At 39.7% G+C, this 23,606-nt stretch overlaps 1 protein-coding gene and 1 long non-coding RNA gene across 2 annotated transcripts in view; one reads left to right on the top strand and one right to left on the bottom strand.

Moving 5' to 3' along the window:
- Positions 1-666: 666 nt before the first annotated feature.
- Positions 667-21,094, top strand: RDH8 (retinol dehydrogenase 8). The gene is made up of 6 exons (XM_069767063.1): positions 667-799; positions 12,974-13,135; positions 13,229-13,408; positions 15,233-15,326; positions 18,571-18,754; positions 20,499-21,094. Exons 1-6 carry the CDS (start codon positions 694-696, stop codon positions 20,721-20,723), a joined length of 951 nt encoding a protein of 316 aa, XP_069623164.1. The 5' UTR covers positions 667-693; the 3' UTR covers positions 20,724-21,094.
- LOC138677158 (uncharacterized) overlaps positions 18,712-23,606 on the bottom strand; it is a 23,713-nt gene continuing 18,818 nt past the window's right edge. Inside the window, exons 2-3 of the long non-coding RNA XR_011320866.1 lie at positions 20,382-20,719; positions 18,712-18,940 (exon numbers count right to left, since the gene is read on the bottom strand). This is a non-coding gene — a long non-coding RNA (uncharacterized lncRNA). The remainder of the gene's footprint in view (positions 18,941-20,381; positions 20,720-23,606) is intronic.

The following is a 23,606-nucleotide window of genomic DNA, read 5'->3' as shown; positions in this document are numbered from 1 at the left end:
GGATTTGTGCCTAAAGATGTGAATAAAGTTGAATATAAGGAGGTGAGAATCGGAGTCTCCGGATTCTCCACAGGCCGCATGTTGTCCTCTACAAACTGACATTGTTCTAGGGAACTTATCTGGTTGCGATATGTAAAGTCCAAAAATAAATTTTTCCCTAAAACTAGCACCTGCCCTGGAGGTTCTTGTGCCCTTTGGATCAACATGTGAACTCATAAGTTGGACTTTTTTGGTAATTTTTCAACCTTAAAACTATGAAACTTGAAGGTGTTGTCTGGTTTAGAAAACATAATTTGAAACACCCTATCAGGTCGTAATTTTGAGTTAATAGAAGCCGGGGGTCCGTTAATCAGAAACCATTAACCAGAAGAAAGGTTTTCCTGCCTTGGAGGACTCTGCGTATACGATCATTCCACATATTCGAGTTGAGTTGTTATAAGGATTCAGTAGCAAATAAAGTTCAGTAGGTCTTTACGTGATTAGTGATCCATCAATAAATAACAGATAGCGTCTACCATGAGACATTGTCACGGATTATACTATTACATAGGAAGGTGATTTGGACCTTTGACCCTTGAGGTACTGAAGAGGTTAAAAGGGACAGTCGCCAGGAGAATAGTCTGTCACGTGGTGCAGTGATAATCCGGGATCTCTTGCAGAGGAGGGTTGCCAGCTCACTGAGAACAAGACACAATGGCTAATGACGGCAAGAAGACTGTCCTTATAACAGGGTGTTCATCGGGCATCGGCCTGAAGATCGCGGTGCAGCTGGCGAAGGACCCCCGGGAACGTTATCATGGTGAGAAATCACAGGGCAAATTACTTAGCCCGAAACTTAGATACTTAGCGTCCCAAGGAAATGTTATGAGGAGTAAGAAAGAGGAAGAGGTTATCGGAGGTAATAGTCGGGATTGAGAGGTCACAGTGGAGCACCGGAGAATACTCGACGACACGTAACAATCCGGTGTAGGGGTTCACGCACTCAGGTAGGCACTAGGGGTTCACACAGGCACCGGGTTCTTGCGTCCAAACAGTGTGAGGTTCATTCAATTCCTTAAACTTTCACACTTCTCGAAACACAGTGTCTGCAAATTGAGATTCTGGTTTGGCTATTATCCTAAGTCATGTGACAAGGCTCGTTAAAGGGTCGACATTGACTTTTAGGATCGCTACTTCCTATAGGTGGCACTAGAGTCCTAGTCCTCTTCCTCTCTGAAGAGACAATTTGCAAAGGAAAGACAGCAATTTTCTGACACAAAAGAAACAACAAAAATCGTAGTCCTTTCTAAGGGAAGGCAAAGAAACAACAGGGTCTCGCCAAGACAGCAATACAGGTCATGGTTTAGGTTCAGTCTGATCATCGTTACTGGTTACAGCTCCAAAACCTCACACTCACCTGAGCCAACCCAGCTGCAAACGTATGGGAGCGACCACTCCCACCCAAGCTCTTTTGATCACTCCTAAAGCCCAAACCCAAAATCCAGTGCACTAAAAATCCTCTCGGAAGCACAAACTGTAGAAGACAGGGTTGGGAAACAAACGTAGTCAGCAATTATGGGTGAGGGATCTGAAAATAAGTAAACAGAGTATTTACATTTCAGCCACCTTGCCCTGAAATTGGTCAGTAGTCCTACAAACTACACCCAGGACCTGAGAATATTTCTTATACTCAAGTACTTTAGTGACTAGTGATCCTTATTTCATATCTAGGAAACATGTTTTTTCTAATCCCTTACCACTTCCTTAAATGAGTCCAACAGCCAACAACTTCCATTATTATTCCATTAAGATGTAATTGTTGTGAATAGCAATATGATAAAAGATGTCATGGACAAGAAGCATTCCACCAGTGTTGTGATTTCCTGATGTGAGAGGGGCAGAGAGAGCTGTTTCTCTCTCCTGAAAGAAGCTCTCCCGTGAAGTTTTTTTAGGTGTTGGAGGTGAGCTGTGACATCACCTATTGAGAATAGTGGATCCTGTGTTATCAGCTGTATATACAGGTGTTATCAGTCATTGTGCAGGAGGAGGAGGTGAGCTGTGACATCACCTATTGTGAATGGTGGATCCTGTGTTATCAGCTGTATATAGAGGTGTTATCAGTCATTGTACAGGAGGAGGTCCTAAACAAAGAAGTAAGACAGGCAATTAACAGTAAAAAGAAAGCATTTGCACTATTAAAGCAGGATGGCACCATTGAAGCTCTAAAAAACTATAGGGAGAAAAATACTTTATCTAAAAAATTAATTAAAGCTGCCAAAAAGGAAACAGAGAAGCACATTGCTAAGGAGAGTAAAACTAATCCCAAACTGTTCTTCAACTATATCAATAGTAAAAGAATAAAAACTGAAAATGTAGGCCCCTTAAAAAATAGTGAGGAAAGAATGGTTGTAGATGACGAGGAAAAAGCTAACATATTAAACACCTTCTTCTCCACGGTATTCACGGTGGAAAATGAAATGCTAGGTGAAATCACAAGAAACAATGAAAACCCTATATTAAGGGTCACCAATCTAACCCAAGAAGAGGTGCGAAACCGGCTAAATAAGATTAAAATAGATAAATCTCCGGGTCCGGATGGCATACACCCACGAGTACTAAGAGAACTAAGTAATGTAATAGATAAACCATTATTTCTTATTTTTAGGGACTCTATAGCGACAGGGTCTGTTCCGCAGGACTGGCGCATAGCAAATGTGGTGCCAATATTCAAAAAGGGCTCTAAAAGTGAACCTGGAAATTATAGGCCAGTAAGTCTAACCTCTATTGTTGGTAAAATATTTGAAGGGTTTCTGAGGGATGTTATTCTGGATTATCTCAATGAGAATAACTGTTTAACTCCATATCAGCATGGGTTTATGAGAAATCGCTCCTGTCAAACCAATCTAATCAGTTTTTATGAAGAGGTAAGCTATAGGCTGGACCACGGTGAGTCACTGGACGTGGTATATCTCGATTTTTCCAAAGCGTTTGATACCGTGCCGCACAAGAGGTTGGTACACAAAATGAGAATGCTTGGTCTGGGGGAAAATGTGTGTAAATGGGTTAGTAACTGGCTTAGTGATAGAAAGCAGAGGGTGGTTATAAATGGTATAGTCTCTAACTGGGTCGCTGTGACCAGTGGGGTACCGCAGGGGTCAGTATTGGGACCTGTTCTCTTCAACATATTCATTAATGATCTGGTAGAAGGTTTACACAGTAAAATATCGATATTTGCAGATGATACAAAACTATGTAAAGCAGTTAATACAAGAGAAGATAGTATTCTGCTACAGATGGATCTGGATAAGTTGGAAACTTGGGCTGAAAGGTGGCAGATGAGGTTTAACAATGATAAATGTAAGGTTATACACATGGGAAGAAGGAATCAATGTCACCATTACACACTGAATGGGAAACCACTGGGTAAATCTGACAGGGAGAAGGACTTGGGGATCCTAGTTAATGATAAACTTACCTGGAGCAGCCAGTGCCAGGCAGCAGCTACCAAGGCAAACAGGATCATGGGGTGCATTAAAAGAGGTCTGGATACACATGATGAGAGCATTATACTGCCTCTGTACAAATCCCTAGTTAGACCGCACATGGAGTACTGTGTCCAGTTTTGGGCACCGGTGCTCAGGAAGGATATAATGGAACTAGAGAGAGTACAAAGGAGGGCAACAAAATTAATAAAGGGGATGGGAGAACTACAATACCCAGATAGATTAGCGAAATTAGGATTATTTAGTCTAGAAAAAAGACGACTGAGGGGCGATCTAATAACCATGTATAAGTATATAAGGGGACAATACAAATATCTCGCTGAGGATCTGTTTATACCAAGGAAGGTGACGGGCACAAGGGGGCATTCTTTGCGTCTGGAGGAGAGAAGGTTTTTCCACCAACATAGAAGAGGATTCTTTACTGTTAGGGCAGTGAGAATCTGGAATTGCTTGCCTGAGGAGGTGGTGATGGCGAACTCAGTCGAGGGGTTCAAGAGAGGCCTGGATGTCTTCCTGGAGCAGAACAATATTGTATCATACAATTATTAGGTTCTGTAGAAGGACGTAGATCTGGGGATTTATTATGATGGAATATAGGCTGAACTGGATGGACAAATGTCTTTTTTCGGCCGTACTAACTATGTTACTATGTTACTATGAGGTAAGCTGTGACATCACCTATTGTGATTGGTGGATCCTGTGTTATCAGCTGTATATAGAGGTGTTATCAGTCATTATACAGGAGGAGGTGAACTGTGACATCACCTATTGTGAATGGTGGATCCTGTGTTATCTACTGTATATAGAGGTGTTATCAGTCATTGTACAGGAGGAGGTGAGCTGTGACATCACCTATTGTGAATGGTGGTTCCTGTGTTATCTACTGTATATAGAGGTGTTCTCAGTCATTGTACAGGAGGAGGTGAGCTGTGACATCACTTATTGTGAATGGTGGATCCTGTGTTATCTACTGTATATAGAGGTGTTATCAGTCATTGTACAGGAGGAGGAGGTGAGCTGTGACATCATCTATTGTGAATGGTGGATCCTGTGTTATCTACTGTATATAGAGGTGTTATCAGTCATTGTACAGGAGGAGGTGAGCTGTGACATCACCTATTGTGAATGGTGGATCCTGTGTTATCTACTGTATATAGAGGTGTTCTCAGTCATTTCCACAGGAGGAGGTGAGCTGTGACATCACTTATTGTGAATGGTGGATCCTGTGTTATCTACTGTATATAGAGGTGTTATCAGTCATTGTACAGGAGGAGGTGAGCTGTGACATCACCTATTGTGAATGGTGGTTCCTGTGTTATCTACTGTATATAGAGGTGTTATCAGTCATTGTGCAGGAGGAGGTGAGCTGTGACATCACCTATTGTGAATGGTGGTTCCTGTGTTATCTACTGTATATAGAGGTGTTATCAGTCATTGTGCAGGAGGAGGAGGTGAGCTGTGACATCACCTATTGTGAATGGTGGATCATGTGTTATCTACTGTATATAGAGGTGTTATCAGTCATTGTGCAGGAGGAGGAGGTGAGCTGTGACATCACCTATTGTGAATGGTGGATCATGTGTTATCTACTGTATATAGAGGTGTTATCAGTCATTGTACAGGAGGAGGAGGTGAGCTGTGACATCACCTATTGTGAATGATGGATCCTGGGTTATCTAATGTATATAGAGGTATTATCAGTCATTGTACAGGAGGAGGAGGTGAGCTGTGACATCACCTATTGTGATTGGTGGATCCAGTGTTATCCACTGTATATAGAGGTGTTATCAGTCATTATACAGGAGGAGGAGGTGAGCTGCGACATCACCTATTATGAATGGTGGATCCTGGGTTATCTAATGTATATAGAGGTGTTATCAGTCATTGTACAGGAGGAGGTGAGCTGTGACATCACCTATTGTGAATGGTGGATCCTGTGTTATCTACTATATATAGAGGTGTTATCAGTCATTGTACAGGAGGAGGAGGAGGTGAGCTGTGACATCACCTATTGTGAATGGTGGATCCTATGTTATCTACTGTATATAGAGGGGTTATCAGTCATTGTACAGGAGGAGGAGGTGAGCTGTGACATCACCTATTGTGAATGGTGGATCCTGTGTTATCTACTGTATATAGAGGTGTTATCAGTCATTGTACAGGAGGAGGAGGTGAGCTGTAATATCACCTATTGTGAATGATGGATCCTGTGTTATCTACTGTATATAGAGGTGTTATCAGTCATTGTAGAGGAGTAGGAGGAAGTGAGCTGTGACATCACCTATTGTGAATGGTGGATCCTGTGTTATCTACTGTATATAGAGGTGTTATCAGTCATTGTACAGGAGGAGGAGGTGAGTTGTGACATGACCTATTGTGAATGGTGGATCCTGTTTTATCTACTGTATATAGAGGTGTTATCAGTCATTGTACCGGAGGAGGAGGTGAGCTGTGATATCACCTATTGTGAATGATGGATCCTGTGTTATCTACTGTATATAGAGGTGTTATCAGTCATTGTACAGGAGGAGGTGAGCTGTGACATCACCTATTGTGAATGATGGATCCTGTTTTATCTACTGTATATAGAGGTGTTATCAGTCATTGTACCGGAGGAGGAGGTGAGCTGTGATATCACCTATTGTGAATGATGGATCCTGTGTTATCTACTGTATATAGAGGTGTTATCAGTCATTGTACAGGAGGAGGTGAGCTGTGACATCACCTATTGTGAATGATGGATCCTGTTTTATCTACTGTATATAGAGGTTGTATTAGTCACTGTACAGGCGGAGGTGAGCTGTGACATCACCTATTGTGAATGGTGGTTCCTGTGTTATCTACTGTATATAGAGGTGTTATCAGTCATTGTACCGGAGGAGGTGAGCTGTGATATCACCTATTGTGAATGGTTGATGCTGTGTTATTTACTGTATATCACGGTAATCGCAACGACCCAACAAATATGGCTAGGTTCACATTGCGTTAGTGTCATCAGTTTAACGGATCCGTTAAACGGATGCGCTAACGCTGATGCCCACAATCTCTTTTTTTCTTCAATCACGTTAACGCATGCACTAACGCATGGTACCATTGCGTCGGCATGCGTTAGTAATGGTGGTCTATGCACAGCGAACGCGTCTGTTCGCAGTCCGTTAGACCTAACGTACCCGAAAACGCAGTTGACCGCGTTCGAAGGTGCGTCACAAAGTAACGGATCATCGCTAACACATGCCGATTTTGACATGCGTTAGGATGCGTTACGATAATGGATGGCAATGGGTGCATTAACGGATCTGTTACATAGCGTTATTGCCGCTTAGTAACGGATCCGTTAAACGGATGGCACCTAACGCAATGTGAACCTAGCCTAGCCTAAATCGTTCCTGTCAGTTTTACTGCACGGTAATAAAAATAATAACTGAATTGCTGGGTTTTGATCATTCTGTGCCTGAAAAATATGAATCTGAATAAAAAGTGATAAAAAAATATTATGTACTTCAAAATGGTACCAAAAAATCTGCAACTCGTCTCTTAAAAAATTAGCCCTTGCACAGCTCTGTTCATCAAAACATAAAAAAGTTAAGGCTCTCAGAATGTGGAAAAAAAACCCACTTTTTATTGAAAAAAAAGCATTTTTACTGTGTGATAGCAGCAAAATCTAAAAAAAAAACACTACATAAATTTGGTATGTAATTACACCGACCTGAAGAATAAATCCACCTTATCACTTATACCGCAAAGTGAACTGCGCAAAAGTAAAAATAAGACCTATTCTTTGTATTGCTATCGATTTGTTAATTCTACCTTCCCCAAAAAATCGGAATAAGGCTCGACTCATATTTATCCTGCGCTCTCCACTGATCGCTTACGTAGGGGTTTCTGTGTAAATTTCCCAAAACCGTGATTCAGACAAAACCCCGGATGGAAAAACTCACTTATGAGGCAGATGGAGTCACTTTGGACTGGCCTCTGTTCCGGCAGTATGCCATCATTTTATGCGCATTTTTAAACGCACAAGTGTGGACAACCACAGATCTGTGCATGCCTAAAATGAAACAAAACAAACTATGAGATCCGTTTTCTCCTATTATCCACTGTGAAAATTACAAATTTGGGGCTAAAACATTTTTGTGAAAAAAATGAAAATTTCAAATATGATGACCTAATGTTATCAAATTCTGTGTAGTACATGTGGGTTCAAAGCACTCACTTTACCCCTGGATAAAATCCTTGAGGGGTCTAGTTTCCAAAATGGGGTCACTTGTGTTGTTTTTACAGTTTAGGCACATCAGGGGCTCTCTAACGCGACATGACGCCTGCAGACCATTCCATCAAAGTCTGCATTCCAAAACGTCACTCATTCCTTTCCGAGCTCTGCCAGGCGCCCAACCAGTGGTTTTCCTCCACATTTGGGGTATCAGCATACTTAAGAGACGTTATACAACAAACTTTTGGATCCATTTTCTCTGTTACCCTTATGAAAATAAAAGAAATTGTGGCTAAAAGTACATTTTTGTGTATAAAATGTGATTTTGTATTTTCACAGCTCTATGTTATAAACTTGTGTGAAGCACCCGGGGGTTCCAGGTGCTCATGGCACATCTGGATAAGTTCCTTAGGGGGTCTAGCTTCCAAAATGGTGTCACTTTTGGGGGTTTCCACTGCTTAGGCGCATCAGGGGCTCTCCAAACGTGACATTCCAGCCGTTTTTGTGTTCAAAAAGTCAAACGGTGCTCTTTCCCTTCCGAGCCCTACCATCCAACCAAATAGTAATATTCTGCTACAAATGTGGTATCGGCATACTCAGCAGAAACTGTACAATACATTTTTGGGTCCTTTTTACTCTGTTACCCTTCTGAAAATAAAAAAAATTGGGGCTAAAATATGTTTTTGTGAGTAAAATGTGAATTTTTCATTTTCACAGCTATACGTTATAAATGTCTGTGAAGCACCTGTGGGTTCTAGGTGCTCATGACACATCTAGATATGTTCCCTAATTGTTCTAGTTTCCAAAATAGGGTTACTTTGGGGGGTTCCACTTTTAGGCACATCAAGAGCTCTCCAAATGAGATGGGGAGTCTGCTCTCGAGCCCTGCTATGCGCCCAAATAGTAGTATTTCCCCACATATGGGGTATCGGTATACTCAGTAGAAAATGTTTAACAAATTTTGGGGTCCATTTTTTCCTGTTACCCTTGCAAAAATAAAAAAAATGGGGCTAAAAGTACAATTTTGTGGGTAAAATGTGATTTTTTATTTTCACAGCTCTACGTTATGAACTTCTGTGAAGCACCTGGGGGTTCAAGGTGCTCAATACACATATAGATATGTTCTTTAAGTGGTCTAGTTTCTAGAATTGTGTTAGTTGTGGGGGGTGCTCACTGTTTAGGTACATCAGGGGCTCTCAAAATGCAACATGATGTCATCTCTCAATTCCAGCCATTTTTGGTTTCAAAAAGTCAAACGGTGCTCCTTCCATTCCGAGCCCTGCCATGCGCCCCAACAGTGATTTTCCCCCACATATGGGGTATCAGCATACTCAGTTGAAATTGCACAGCATATTTTACTGTCCTTTTTTCCTGTTACCCTTGTGAAAAGAAAAAAATTGGAGCTATTGTAACATTTTTGTGAAAAAAACTAAATCTTAATTTTTTACCTTCCACATTGCTTTAGTTCCTGTGAAGCACCTGAAGGGTTAATAAACTTCTTGAATATGGTTTTGGGCACCTTGAGGGATGCAGTATAAAGAATGGTGTCACTTTTGGGTACTTTCTGTTTTATAGGCCTCCCAAAGTCACTTCAAATTCAATGTGGTCCCTGTTGTGAATTCTGTGGCAGAGCTCCCTTCTGTGGTCACAAGTGGTACTTCGGCTGATTCTCTCTATGAGCTTCCGTTGGTGGAGGAAAGTGGTACTGCGGCTTCTGAGTTTCCTTCCTCAGGTGATGTGGTGAAGTCGTTAGGTGCTGCTCTATTTAACTCCACCTAGTGCTTTGATCCTGGCTTCCAGTCAATGTTCTAGTATTGGACTTGCTTCCTCCTGGATCGTTCCTGTGGCCTGCTGCTCTGCATAGCTAAGTTCCGCTTTTGTTATTTTTGTTTGCTGTTTTTTCTGTCCAGCTTGCTTATTTGTTTTTTTCTTGCTTGCTGGAAGCTCTGGGACGCAGAGGGTGTACCTCCGTACCATTAGTCGGTACGGAGGGTCTTTTTGCCCCCTTTGCGTGGTTGTTTGTAGGGTTTTGTGTTGACCGCAAAGTTACCTTTCCTATCCTCGCTCTGTTCAGAAAGTCGGGCCTCACTTTGCTAAATCTATTTCATCTCTGCGTTTGTCTTTTCATCTTACTCACAGTCATTATATGTGGGGGGCTGCCTTTTCCTTTGGGGTATTTCTCTGAGGCAAGGTAGGCTTATTTTCTATCTTCAGGCTAGCTAGTTTCTCAGGCTGTGCCGAGTTGCATAGGGAGCGTTAGGCGCAATCCACGGCTGCCTTTAGTGTGGTTGGAGAGGATTAGGAATTGCGGTCAGCAGAGTTCCCACGTCTCAGAGCTCGTTCTATGTTTTTGGGTTATTGTCAGGTCACTGTATGTGCTCTGACTTCTATGTCCATTGTGGTACTGAATTACCTAATCATAACAGGTCCCTAAAAAATGGTTTTGTAAATTTTGTTGGAAAAATGAAAAACTGCTGGTCAACTTTTAACCCTTATAACTTCCTAACAAAGCAAAAATTATGGTTCAAAAATTGTGCTGATGTGAAGTAGACATGTGGGAAATGTTATCTATTAACTATTTTGTGTGACGCGACTCTCTTGATTTAAGGGCCTTAGAATTAAAAGTTTGAAAATTGCAACATTTTCAACAATTTTCCGTTTTTTATTCACAAATAAACGCAAGTCATATCAAAGAAATGTTACCATTAACATAAAGTACAATATGTCACGAAAAGACAATCTCAGAATCAGTGGGATCCGTTGAAGCGTTCCAGAGTTATAACCACATAAAGTGACAGTGGTCAGAATTGTAACATTTGGCTTGGTCATTAAGGTCAAAATTGGCTCAGTCATTAACGGGTTAAACAGCAGATTATGTTCGGATGATTCATTCTCTGTAGAGAACATTTTATTGTCATGTGGGGAAGTGAAAACACCTGTCATAAACTTTATTACCCACAATCATAGACATTCACCCATTATATAAAGATAAAGGCGACTGAGCCGTAATACATAAAAGCCGACAAGCCGACTTTACAATGTTTAACTAACCACAAACAGTGGAAATCTGGGAGTTATATCCGAAAAACAGACTTATCAGTTCAACAACGGAGCATTTTTTGGCAAAATTTCATCTCTTTTTTGCTTCATTTGATTCATTCTGTTTCCTGAGGACCCACAGATATGCTATAATTTAAGGCATAAATTAGCGTAAATGATACTGCATATCTATGCCTGCTATACATTTTTGGTTGATTTTCTTGGGGGGAATTTTGATGTTAGTCTTGTCTTGTGGATATGTTGCTTTTATTGGCGTCAAATTTATCAAAATATGAACATTTGGCACATCCTTAAATACAATACTTCATTCTAGTTATGTTTATGCAATTTTTATGCCACACACTCAAAAATCTGGCGTAATGCTATTTCCCTATAACAATGAACATATTGTGATGCATCAGTAGCACACTTATGCCGTGATGAGGCAGTGACAAAGCAAAGTTCCAAACAAAAGTCTCTTTAATGCATTTACTTCACAGCAGTAATGTCCAACTCTTAAACACAGCACACGATATCCTCCGGATCGCAGACGGGCACCTATCCTCTGGATTATAGTCACTAAACACGCCAGTCCACCTCGGACTTGTTGCTGTGGACGACTGTATCGCCGTGTTAATGTTCTACTTACAGCATCACACAGAACACGATATCCTCCGGATCGCAGCCGGGGACCATATCCTTCAGTTTACAGTCATGAAACATGCCAGTCCTTCTTCAGAACAGGACAGTCTACCTCCGATTCACCACCGGGCACAAGACAGTCCACCTCCGAGACGGCACCGCTGTGTACGCTGTGGGTGCCAGGCATCTCAGCTCCCCTGGCTGTTTGGCTCCGCTGGCCAGTGTTGCCTCACACAGGTGGAGCGCTGCAGAGCTAAATGCTGTGTACTCCTCCACACACCAGACTGACACTGGCTCTGACCCTGACACACCAAAACCCTATACTGCAGGGTCTTTAACTGGGATCTGTGGCCTTCAGCCACATGGAAAATCAGGCCCAGAATGAAACGGACTGCACGGCTACCATCCTGCAGTCTGTTTCAAAACACAAACGCCCAGAGCAGGTTTCCCTAAATTTGCCTTGGACAACCAGCATGTCCAAGACCTATACTCACTTTTAATCTGCATTGCAAGCACAGCTACGCCTGTGACCGCAACGCACTCTCATGGCCTCAATGCACATCCTGGGGGGAACATACAGCGACCCCTACCTGTAACACCAGTCACTCCCTCACAATATTTTTATCCAAAGTTCCCCTCTTTTCAATTTGTGTTCCTCATAAGACATATCTTATATCACTTCAAGATATTTTTATATTTCACCTTTTAGGGAACATGTGTGTCAGGGTCATAAAGGTAGTAATATACTCACCAATCGACGTCTTTTCCCGTTTTCAGCAGAGCTCCGGTACACTACTTCCCCACATCTGTAACCTGCCAGATCATTGTGTGGAGTGGCGATTCGGCTCTCTAGTCTCATTCTGATTTTCATAGACTTGAACTGAGAAAATTCAGAAAAGTAACCTCCGCTCCAGACAGGAATCACTAAGAGATTCATCAGATCTCAAATGCAGTCATGTAGTGCTGCAATAGACCGGAGCGCCGCTGAAACCTGGAGAAAACGGCAACCAGTGAGTATGTTACTTCCTTCATGACAATGACACACATGATCCCTAACAAAGGGAAAAAATGTAAAAACAAACTACTGGAGTGGTCCTTTAATTTTGATGTGTTCGATTGTCCCACAGTCTCAAACACTGACCTTTGCTCCAAGCAAATCTGTTTATTCTAGAGACTTATTCTCTCCGAACACAAAGCCTCTTAATGTACCATATGACGGCCAACTAATACCCACTGATAGCCCAGGGGATAAGGTGAAGTGTTTTGTAACCCAAACTGATAAATCTTCATTAGCAATTCCTGTAGAGCATAATACCTAACACTATAATAATGATTTTTGGCCAAGGTCGAAAAGAAGAGATAAGACTGGAACCAAGTAGACCAATTGTTGGGTTCAATCAGGTCAAAAAAGGTTACTTTTAGCTTTCCAGCCTAAAAGGTCTCCTTAAATATCAACGGGACATGCAATTAAAATCATACAATGTTCTCAGGTCCAAATTTGGAGACCTTTGTGTCAACGTGATGACTGGCCAAATAACTTGATGGTCTGTTGATTTGGTGGAGAGGCACTAACCTCAAGAAGTTCCTGCTCTATTTGCAGTGATTGCCACCATGAGGGACCTCAAAAAGAGCGAGAAGCTGGAAGCAGAAGCTGGGGCGTCCTTCAATAAGACTCTGGTAATCAGACAGCTGGACGTAACCAATGACGAGTCGGTAAAGAAATGTGTGGCAGAGCTGCCTGGCCAGACAGTGGACGTCCTGCGTAAGTGGTCAATATGGTTGACTTGGTTTATGATTATTGGTTTGGAATTGTTTCAATCTGAATCCACTGTAATTGTTTTTTATTGGTTCGCAGTGAACAACGCTGGAGTAGGTCAGGTTGGACCCATAGAAAGTTTCTCAATGGAAGACATGAGGAAAATCTTTGAGACAAACTTTTTCGGGGTGGTACGCTTGGTCAAAGAATTGCTCCCGTCCATGAAGAAGAGAAGAAGTGGCCATATTGTGGTTATCAGCAGCGTCATGGGTCTACAAGGTGAGATACTGTTATGTAGAAGTATGACATTATAGCTCAACGATGTCTCAGACTGTTGGTGATGGTAAGGCATCAGCAAGACAGGTTCAAATCTCATGAGAAAACTAATAAATACAGTAAAAAAAAAATTAAAAATGTTAAAAAAATTAAATGCTCAATTCACCCTCCTTTTTCCCCATTAAAAATAAAGATAATAAAAAATACACATACCGTATTTGGCATTGCCGAATTCAGAAAAGTCCGATCAAAATATAAAAATAACTAACTCAATCAGTAAACATAAAAAAATCAAACTGCCGAAACCGTTTTTTTTCGGTTGTCGCAATTCCACAAAAAATGCTGTAAGGAGCGATCAAAATGTTGTTGTAACGATCTCAAAAACAGCTTCACCAGCCCGAAAAATGAAAGAGTTAGTCTTGGAAAATGGCGACATAATCAAAATTATGTAAAAAAAGGATAACAAAATGGACAAGTTTGGTATTGTCGTAATCGTACTGATGAAAGAAATCATATTGCAAAATCATGTTTACCAGACAAACAATTCCCCAAAATATAATATCAGAATTGCATTTACTTTGCTGCTCTTTTTCCAGTACATTAAGTGGTAAAGTGAATGGTGTCATTCAAAAGTACAACTTGTCCCGCATAAAAGAAACCTTCATATGTCAATGTGGACAAAATAAATAAAACGTTATGGTTCTTGGAAAAATAAAAGTAATAACGGAAATTGGCCACAGAAGGAAGGGCTTAATGGTCGTCTGAGGATTGTTCTGCCGTGCTGAATACAATTCGGAAAATCATCAAGATCCACTTCTGGCAGCTGCTTTTGTAATTACAGTACAGATCAATGACATCGCAGACGATCCGGAGAACATGTGAACAACACCATCATTGTCGGACCCCCTTTACTTTATGGGGTACATTGTGGATTTTCTTATTTTGATGTCAACCTCAAATAACTTTTATTGTTAAAATGAATATAATTTGGGCTAAAAACCATTTTTGTAAATGGGATTCATTCAAAATTTGGAATCACTTACTTTCTATAGCCTCCATTAAGAAGTGACTATTGCTGACTGCAACCGAGTAGTTGTGCTGACGATTGGAGGCAGCAGAGTTGCGTTCCCTTGACATATTGGTGGCAGTGGTGGGATCTGTGTGACCTTTTCGGTGTCATCTGTGACAAAGTGGTAACAGTGATGGGATCTGTGTTGACCCTCCCCCCCTGGCAGAGTATCTTTGACAATAATCGTGAATGCTTATTGGATGGAGCAGATCAGGTGAGGCGCATTGGTGTAATGAGGAGGGTGAGGCCTAAGGATACAACGCCCTTTATCAGGGTGTGCAGAATTATTAGGCAGCTTGTTTTCCTCAGGCAAATGAGACGAAATTCCAAAAAATTTCATGAGACGAAATGGCAAAATCATTTTTTAGCCCCAAATACCAAAAATAAAAGAAAGTAACATTTTAGCAATAATAAATTCACTGCTGCTATATATTTGATTCCTGGGACTGCATGAGGTAAAGTGTTCACCTGGCTGGTCCTGAATTAATAGAGATGATACATCATAGACCCTCATCTATTGGGACACAACGTTCACCTTGATCTGGAGGACCCGTCCTGTTCTGATTTTAATGCCCACTGTGTAATGCTTCATTCTGCCTGCGGGGGCGCTGCTAGATAATGGAACACTTGTTTCTTGGACGTCAGAGCAGCAGGAAACCTACGATCGGCTTCTTGTCTTGAGGGATTATCATGCTACACAGTATCAGTCTGGGGTTTTGTCCACATGTGATGTGTTCACGTTCTCTTTTATTATGCAGGGATTGTATTTAATGACATCTATGCAGCATCAAAGTTTGCAATTGAAGGATTCTGTGAATGTCTGGCCGTACAGCTCTTAAAATTCAATATCTTGTGAGTATATCCAAAATTGCATTTTTCATTGATCACATATTTATCCAATGAGATGTGAGTTTCCATCTGCTTGAGAAACTTCAGAGAGCTGTAGTCTGGTAGTTTTATTCTTGTACATAGGGGCAGTATTATAGTAGTTATATTCTTGTACATAGGGGCAGTATTATAGTAGTTATATTCTCACACATAGGAGCAGTATTATAGTAGTTATATTCTTGTACATAGGAGCAGTATTATAGTAGTTATATCCCTGTGCATAGGAGCAGTATTATAGTAGTTATATTCTTGTACATAGGGAGCAGTATTATAGTAGTTATATTCTTGTACATAGGGGCAGTATTATAGTAGTTATATTCTTGTACATAGGGGCAGTATTATAGTAGTTATATTCTTGTACATAGGGGCAGTATTATAGTAGTTATATTCTTGTACATAGGGGGCAGTATTATAGTAGTTATATTCTTATACATAGGGGCAGTATTATAGTAGTTATATTCTTGTGTATAGGGGCAGTATTATAGTAGTTATATTCTTGTACATAGGAGCAGTATTATAGTAGTTATATTCTTGTACATAGGGGCAGTATTATAGTAGTTATATTCTTGTACATAGGGGGCAGTATTATAGTAGTTATATTCTTGTACATAGGGAGCAGTATTATAGTAGTAATATTCTTGTACATAGGGGGCAGTATTATAGTAGTTATATTCTTGTACATAGGAGCAGTATTATAGTAGTTATATTCTTGTACATAGGAGCAGTATTATAGTAGTTATATTCTTGTACATAGGGAGCAGTATTATAGTAGTTATATTCTTGTACATAGGGGCAGTATTATAGTAGTTATATTCTTGTACATAGGGGCAGTATTATAGTAGTTATATTCTTGTACATAGGAGCAGTATTATAGTAGTTATATTCTTGTACATAGGGAGCAGTATTATAGTAGTTATATTCTTGTACATAGGGGCAGTATTATAGTAGTTATATTCTTGTACATAGGGGGCAGTATTATAGTAGTTATATTCTTGTACATAGGGGCAGTATTATAGTAGTTATATTCTTGTGTATAGGGGCAGTATTATAGTAGTTATATTCTTGTACATAGGGGGTAGTATTATAGTAGTTATATTCTTGTACATAGGGGGCAGTATTATAGTAGTTATATTCTTGTACATAGGGAGCAGTATTATAGTAGTAATATTCTTGTACATAGGGGGCGGTATTATAGTAGTTATATTCTTGTACATAGGGGGCAGTATTATAGTAGTTATATTCTTGTACATAGGGACAAGATTATAGTAGTTATATTCTTGTACATAGGAGCAGTATTATAGTATTATATTCTTGTACATAGGAGGCAGTATTATAGTAGTTATATTCTTGTACATAGGAGCAGTATTATCATAGTTATCTTCTTGTACATAGGGGGCAGTATTATAGTAGTTATATTCTTGTACATAGGGGGCAGTATTATAGTAGTTATATTCTTGTATATAGGGGCAGTATTATAGTAGTTATATTCTTGTACATAGGGGCAAGATTATAGTAGTTATATTCTTGTACATAGGGGCAGTATTATAGTAGTTATATTCTTGTACATAGGGGGCAGTATTATAGTAGTTATATTCTTGTACATGGGGCAGTATTATAGTAGTTATATTCTTGTATATAGGGGCAATATTATAGTAGTTATATTCTTGTACATAGGGGCAGTATTATAGTAGTTATATTCTTATATATAGGGGGCAGTATTATAGTAGTTATATTCTTGTACATAGGGGCAGTATTATAGTAGTTATATTCTTGTACATAGGGGCAGTATTATAGTAGTTATATTCTTGTACATAGGGAGCAGTATAATAGTAGTTATATTCTTGTACATTGGGGGCAGTATTATAGTAGTTATATTCTTGTACATAGGAGCAGTATTATAGTAGTTATATTCTTGTACATAGGGGCTGTATTATAGTAGTTATATTCTTGTACATAGGAGGCAGTATTATAGTAGTTATATTCCTATACATAGGGGCAGTATTATAGTAGTTATATTCTTGTACATATGAGCAGTATTATAGTAGTTATATTCTTGTACATAGGAGGCAGTATTATAGTAGTTATATTCTTGTACATAGGGGCAGTATTATAGTAGTTATATTCTTGTACATAGGAGCAGTATTATAGTAGTTATATTCTTGTACATAGGGGCTGTATTATAGTAGTTATATTCTTGTACATAGGGGCAGTATTATAGTAGTTATACTCTTGTACATAGGGGCAGTATTATAGTAGTTATATTCCTGTACATAGGAGCAGTATTATAGTAGTTATATTCTTGTACATAGGAGGCAGTATTACAGTAGTTATAATCTTGTACATAGGGGCAGTATTATAGTAGTTATATTCTTGTACATAGGAGCAGTATTATAGTAGTTATATTCTTGTACATAGGAGCAGTATTATAGTAGTTATATTCTTGTACATAGGAGGCAGTATTATAGTAGTTATACTCTTGTACATAGGGGCAGTATTATAGTAGTTATATTCCTGTACATAGGAGCAGTATTATAGTAGTTATATTCTTGTACATAGGAGGCAGTATTACAGTAGTTATAATCTTGTACATAGGGGCAGTATTATAGTAGTTATATTCTTGTACATAGGAGCAGTATTATAGTAGTTATATTCTTGTACATAGGAGCAGTATTATAGTAGTTATATTCTTGTACATAGGAGGCAGTATTACAGTAGTTATAATCTTGTACATAGGGGCAGTATTATAGTAGTTATATTCCTGTACATAGGAGCAGTATTATAGTAGTTATATTCTTGTACATAGGAGGCAGTATTACAGTAGTTATAATCTTGTACATAGGGGGCAGTATTATAGTAGTTATATTCTTGTACATAGGAGCAGTATTATAGTAGTTATATTCTTTATCCCTACTCAGATTTTGAATCCACAGATCCTGCAATGCTTTATTACATTTAAAAGATGCTATGGTAATAGCTGCTCTTATGAAATATGCAAGGACTGTTACAGTTTTAAAAAATGTATAAAAATCAGCAGAATTCTAGCTGCAGTGTGGACTATAGTACAGGTTGTAACTCAATGCAAAATTGATGCAATGTGTTTCCAAGGTCCTTTACCCTCTTTTGTAGATATAATCTATGAATACGTTGAACCCACATGTTGTTTCTTAGCGAGGAGTGATGTAATTCATGCTCTTGCTGTTATGTGCAGTGTTTCTCTAATAGAGCCGGGGCCTGTGAACACAGAGTTTGAGATGAAGTTGATGGAAGAAGTGGCTCGCTCCGACTTTCCTGGAGCCGATGCTGAGACCATAAGATACTTTAAGGAGGTTTACCTCCCTAGCGCACATGAGATCTTCGTCACCATGGGGCAGGCACCAGATGCCGTGGCGAAGGTTAGTAATCCAGCTTGGTTCTTTTGCTTCAGCAAAATAGTCCTTAGGGTATGTGCACACGTTGCGGATTTGCCTGTGGATTTTTCCGCACTGAATCGGCATCTCTTGGCAGAAAACGCAGGTAAAAAGCGTTTTGATGCGTTTTTTTGTTTGGATTTGATGCGTTTTTGAAAGCTAAATAAAGATCTATTATTGAAGAAAAAAAAAGATTTGTGATGTAATTTCTTGTCCAACCTCTTCTTTAACATTTGTCCAACCCATACTCCATTACACACAGATCTATAGATAATATTTATCGATCTATGTATAGATCTATCCATCTCATTCCTTCTATCTATCTATAGGTCTATCTATCTATCTATCTATCTATCTATCTATCTATCTATCTATCTATCCATTATCTATCTATCTATCTATCTATCTATTTATCTATCTATTATCTATCTATGGTATCTATCTATCTATCTCATTCCTTCTATCTATCTATAGGTCTATCTATCTATCTATTATCTATCTATCTATTTATCTATCTATCTATCCATTATCTATCTATCTATCTATCTATCTATTTATCTATCTATTATCTATCTATGGTATCTATCTATCTATCTCATTCCTTCTATCTATCTATAGGTCTATCTATCTATCTATTATCTATCTATCTATCTATCTATCTATCTATTATCTATCTATCTATCTATCTATCTATCTATCTATCTATTATCTATCTATCTATCTATCTATCTATCTATTATCTATCTATCTATCTATCTATCTATCTATCTATCTATCTATCTATTATCTATCTATCTATCTATTTATCTATCTATTATCTATCTATCTATCTATTTATCTATCTATTATCTATCTATTTATGTATTTATTATCTATCTATCTATCTATCTATCTATCTCATTCCTTCTATCTATCTATAGGTCTATCTATCTATCTCATTCCTTCTATTTATCTATAGTTAGATAGATAGCTACATATACAGTATATGGGATAGATAGAACAAAAAATGTTGTAGTCAGTAATGGTGACTTTTTAAGAACAAGCAGAGGAAAAAATATGGACTCACTCAATTATGCGGGAAAATATTATGGAATCATGAAAAACAAACAGATAGATAGAAGGGATGAGATAGGTAGATCTATAGATAGATGGATCTATAGATACAAAGAAATATCTATTCATATATCTATCTATAGATGTAGATAGATATATGCATAGATACTGTATATCTATGTATCTATAGATATATCTATAGATAGATATATAAATATATTCATATCTATCTATATATCTAGAGATATATCCATAGTTATCTCATAGATATATCCATAGTTACAGTCATGGACAAAAGTATTGACACCCCTGCAATTCTGTCAAGATAATACTCAGTTTCTTCCTGAAAATGATTGCAATCACAAATAATTCTTTGGTATTATTATCTTCATTTAATTTGTCTTAAATGAAAAAAAACACAAAAAGAATTGTCCTAAAGCCAAATTGGATATAATTCTGCACCAAACATAAAAAAGGGGGTGGACAAAAGTATTGGCACTGTTCGAAAAATCATGTGATGCTTCTCTAATTTGTGTAATTAACAGCACCTGTAACTTACCTGTGGCACCTAACAGGTGTTGGCAATAACTAAATCACACCTGCAGCCAGGTGACATGGATTAAAGTTGACTCAACCTCTGTCCTCGGAGCTAATTTCAGCTTCTTATTTCATGCAGGCCACGGTGAATGTGATAGGAATGCAGCAGCCGGTCTTCCGTCACCAGACGAACCCTCTCTACACCCCTCTCACCGCCATGAAATACGCCGACAACAGTGGAAACCTCTCCGTTAGGACATTCTACAACCTCATCTTCAACTACGGCTCCCTTTTTCATTGTAGCCTCAACCTCTTGAAATGTATCACCTGCAACTGTTTTCGGCGGAGAGTCATGCCAGTCTGAAAAAAAAGGGACATGTTGACCGACCGTTCAGCACTCTTGCATACCTATATGTTTCCATAGAAACAGACTACAAACAAACCCTGTGTAGTCTGATCCTGTAGTGATATGTACGTCCTTTCATGTCTGCCTGCTCTCTGCAGAAAGCTGATAAGCACGTCAGGTTCAGAGGGAAAGGACTAATGGTACCTTTACACTATACGATTTACCAACGATCACGACCAGCGATACGACCTGGCCGTGATCGTTGGTAAGTCGTAGTGTGGTCGCTGGAGAGCTGTCACACAGACAGCTCTCCAGCGACCAACGATGCCGAGGTCCCCGGGTAACCAGGGTAAACATCGGGTTACTAAGCGCAGGGCCCCGCTTAGTAACCCGATGTTTACCCTGGTTACCAGCGTAAAAAACAAACAAACACTACATACTTACATTCCGGTGTCTGTCCCTTGCCGTCTGCTTCCCGCACTGACTGACTGCCGGCCGTAAAGTGAAAGCACAGCACAGCGCGCTGTGCTGTGCTTTCACTTTACGGCCGGCAGTCAGTCAGTGCGGGAAGCAGACGGCAAGGGACCTGACGGACACCGGAATGTAAGTATGTACTGTTTGGTTTTTTTTACATTTACGCTGGTAACCAGGATAAATATCGGGTTACTAAGCGCGGTCCTGCGCTTAGTAACCCGATGTTTACCCTGGTTACAAGCGAACGCATCGCTGGATCGGTGTCACACACACTGATCTAGCGATGACAGCGGGAGATCCAGCGACGAAAGAAAGTTCCAAACGATCTGCTACGACGTACGATTCTCAGCAGGATCCCTGATCGCTGCTGCGTGTCAGACACAGCGATATCGTATGGATATCGCTGGAACGTCACGAATCGTACCGTCGTAGCGATCAAAATGGCACTGTGTAACGGTACCCTAACAAAACTGCATGTTTAGAATACATAGATTTGATAGTATGGAGCTATGGAGACACACAGGTCGGCACAGGAACTGCAGACATAAAACGGTGAAATATTGCTAATCAAGAACATTTAGATTTTTTTTCTGAGGAACTGGAGGCGTAAAAAAAAAAATTGGTTCCAAAATTAACTTACCTTTTAATATGGAAACAGACTCTAAAATAGGAGTATTATGGGTTGTATGATTACGGTAATTTAAGATTTTAGAAATGTAGTGGCCAACTAAAGGGAACGTGTAACATGTAAATGGTCACTTGGGAAAGACGTTCCTATAAAGTAAATCGAGTAGTATTTAGTAGGATAAATCTTTCGATCATGGGGTGAAGAGTTATCGACACCGCTGTCAGTAAGCAGGGGAGGGATTTACATTTTGATAGGATTGCGCTCAGATCCCAAGTGACGATAGTGACACCTACAGGCATAGTAGGGAACTGCACATTACAGTTGACTCAAACCTACAGAGAACAAGGAGTATTACCCTCAAAAATGCATATACAGTTAGGGCCAGAAATATTTGGACAGTGACACAAGTTTTGTTATTTTATCTGTTTACAAAAACATGTTCAGAAATACAATTATATATATAATATGGGCTGAAAGTGCACACTCCCAGCTGCAATATGATAGTTTCCACATCCAAATCGGAGAAAGGGTTTAGGAATCATAGCTCTGTAATGCATAGCGTCCTCTTTTTCAAGGGACCAAAAGTAATTGGACAATGGACTCTAAGGGCTGCAATTAACTCTGAAGGCGTCTCCCTCGTTAACCTGTAATCAATGAAGTAGTTAAAAGGTCAGGGGTGGATTCCAGGTGTGTGGTTTTGCATTTGGAAGCTGTTGCTGTGAGCAGACAACATGCGGTCAAAGGAACTCTCAATTGAGGTGAAGCAGAACATACTGAGGCTGAAAAAAAAGAAAAAATCCATCAGAGAGATAGCAGACATGCTTGGAGTAGCAAAATCAACAGTTGGGTACATTCTGAGAAAAAAGGAATTGACTGGTGAGCTTGGGAACTCAAAAAGGCCTGGGCGTCCACGGATGACAACAGTGGTGGATGATCGCCGCATACTTAATTTGGTGAAGAAGAACCCGTTCACAACATCAACTGAAGTCCAGAACACTCTCAGTGAAGTAGGTGTATCTGTCTCTAAGTCAACAGTAAAGAGAAGACTCCATGACAGTAAATACAAAGGGTTCACATCTAGATGCAAACCATTCATCAATACCAAAAATAGACAGGCCAGAGTTAAATTTGCAGAAAAACACCTCAAGAAGCCAGCTCAGTTCTGGAAAAGTATTCTATGGACAGATGAGACAAAGATCAACCTGTACCAGAATGATGGGAAGAAAAAAGTTTGGAGAAGAAAGGGAACGGCACATGATCCAAGGCACACCACATCCTCTGTAAAACATGGTGGAGGCAACGTGATGGCATGGGCATGCATGGCTTTCAATGGCACTGGGTCACTTGTGTTTATTGATGACATAAGAGCAGACAAGAGTAGCCGGATGAATTCTGAAGTGTACCGGGATATACTTTCAGCCTAGATTCAGCCAAATGCTGCAAAGATGATTGGACGGCGCTTCATAGTACAGATGGACAATGACCCCAAGCATACAGCCAAAGCTACCCAGGAGTTCATGAGTGCCAAAAAGTGGAACATTCTGCAATGGCCAAGTCAATCTCCAGATCTAAACCCAATTGAGCATGCATTTCACTTGCTCAAATCCAGACTTAAGACGGAAAGACCCACAAACAAGCAAGACCTGAAGGCTGCGGCTGTAAAGGCCTGGCAAAGCATTAAGAAGGAGGAAACCCAGCGTTTGGTGATGTCCATGGGTTCCAGACTTAAGGCAGTGATTGCCTCCAAAGGATTTGCAACAAAATATTGAAAATAAAAATATTTTGTTTGGGTTATGTTT

This window comes from Ranitomeya imitator, chromosome 4, assembly GCF_032444005.1.
Source record: "Ranitomeya imitator isolate aRanImi1 chromosome 4, aRanImi1.pri, whole genome shotgun sequence".
Classification (NCBI taxonomy): domain Eukaryota; kingdom Metazoa; phylum Chordata; class Amphibia; order Anura; family Dendrobatidae; genus Ranitomeya; species Ranitomeya imitator.
The sequence above is the reverse complement of the archived record's forward strand: the minus strand, read 5'-3'. Positions and strand labels throughout refer to the sequence as shown.